Genomic DNA, 842 nt, shown 5'->3' with positions numbered 1-842 from the left:
TAGTTANATTGTGAGAGTTAAGTGTTAAGTGAGAGGTTAAGTGCATATTGTTAAGTGAATCACATCTCTAACCATTTTGTTAAATCTTATGTTGCAGTAGCTTCCAACAATGTTGAGGATAATCTCTTTGCAACTTTTTGATTAATTAATTTTGCTGAGTATTTCAAATTTATATTTGCTATCATCTTTAAATGCTATGACAAGGAGACGATAATCGGATGTTTATCTTATTTTACAGCGTATTATAACGACAAACAGCAGCATACCTTACTAAATATATTCAGTAAGGTAAGAGTAAATATTAAGACTTGAACTGTAAATTTCAAAATTAAGTTTTAATTATCGAATGGCATAGCGATAGTGATAGGAAGGCTATATGCTATTAAATGGGAACATTATCCGTTCAATGAATAGATTAAAATGGGAGACTTGCTACTGAAAATTGATGGAAGTCATTCGCTATATCCTTCATGTGATCTTTAGGGAAAAGATCTTTAGGGCGATCTTTAGGCGATCTTTCATGCGATCTTTAACTACAGTAAGAATTTCGAGAAATCGTTACTCTATTCGAAACGTTTCAGATTGATGCGATACTGATACTGGGGGCGGTACTATCAATTGTTATCAGCTGCGTAATGGTTACAATCGAAATTCGGAACTACAAACTGTATCAATTAGCTAAAAGCAAGCCTGTGAGACCGATTTTAACCAGGGAATTCTTGGAAAGAATACGAATTGAGCGTTACAACGTTAAGGGACGTGGTTTGTCATTTACTCGCATATAACTTTAAAATATTTCATGAATCATACATATGTCAAACTTTCATCTCCAAGATGACATA

At 33.3% G+C, this 842-nt stretch overlaps 1 protein-coding gene across 1 annotated transcript; it reads left to right on the top strand.

The window, feature by feature from the left end:
• Nucleotides 1–581: 581 nt before the first annotated feature.
• LOAG_16103 (hypothetical protein) lies at nt 582–785 on the top strand (the record flags this gene model as incomplete). The annotated part of the gene is made up of 1 exon (XM_003151592.1): nt 582–785. A coding segment is annotated over one exon (204 nt), but the record flags the coding sequence as incomplete, so codon positions are not given.
• Nucleotides 786–842: the final 57 nt, after the last annotated feature.

The sequence above is a fragment of the Loa loa genome (genome assembly GCF_000183805.2).
Source record: "Loa loa unplaced genomic scaffold supercont3.4061, whole genome shotgun sequence".
NCBI classification, from domain to species: domain Eukaryota; kingdom Metazoa; phylum Nematoda; class Chromadorea; order Rhabditida; family Onchocercidae; genus Loa; species Loa loa.
This window is presented reverse-complemented; position numbering and strand designations above follow the sequence as displayed.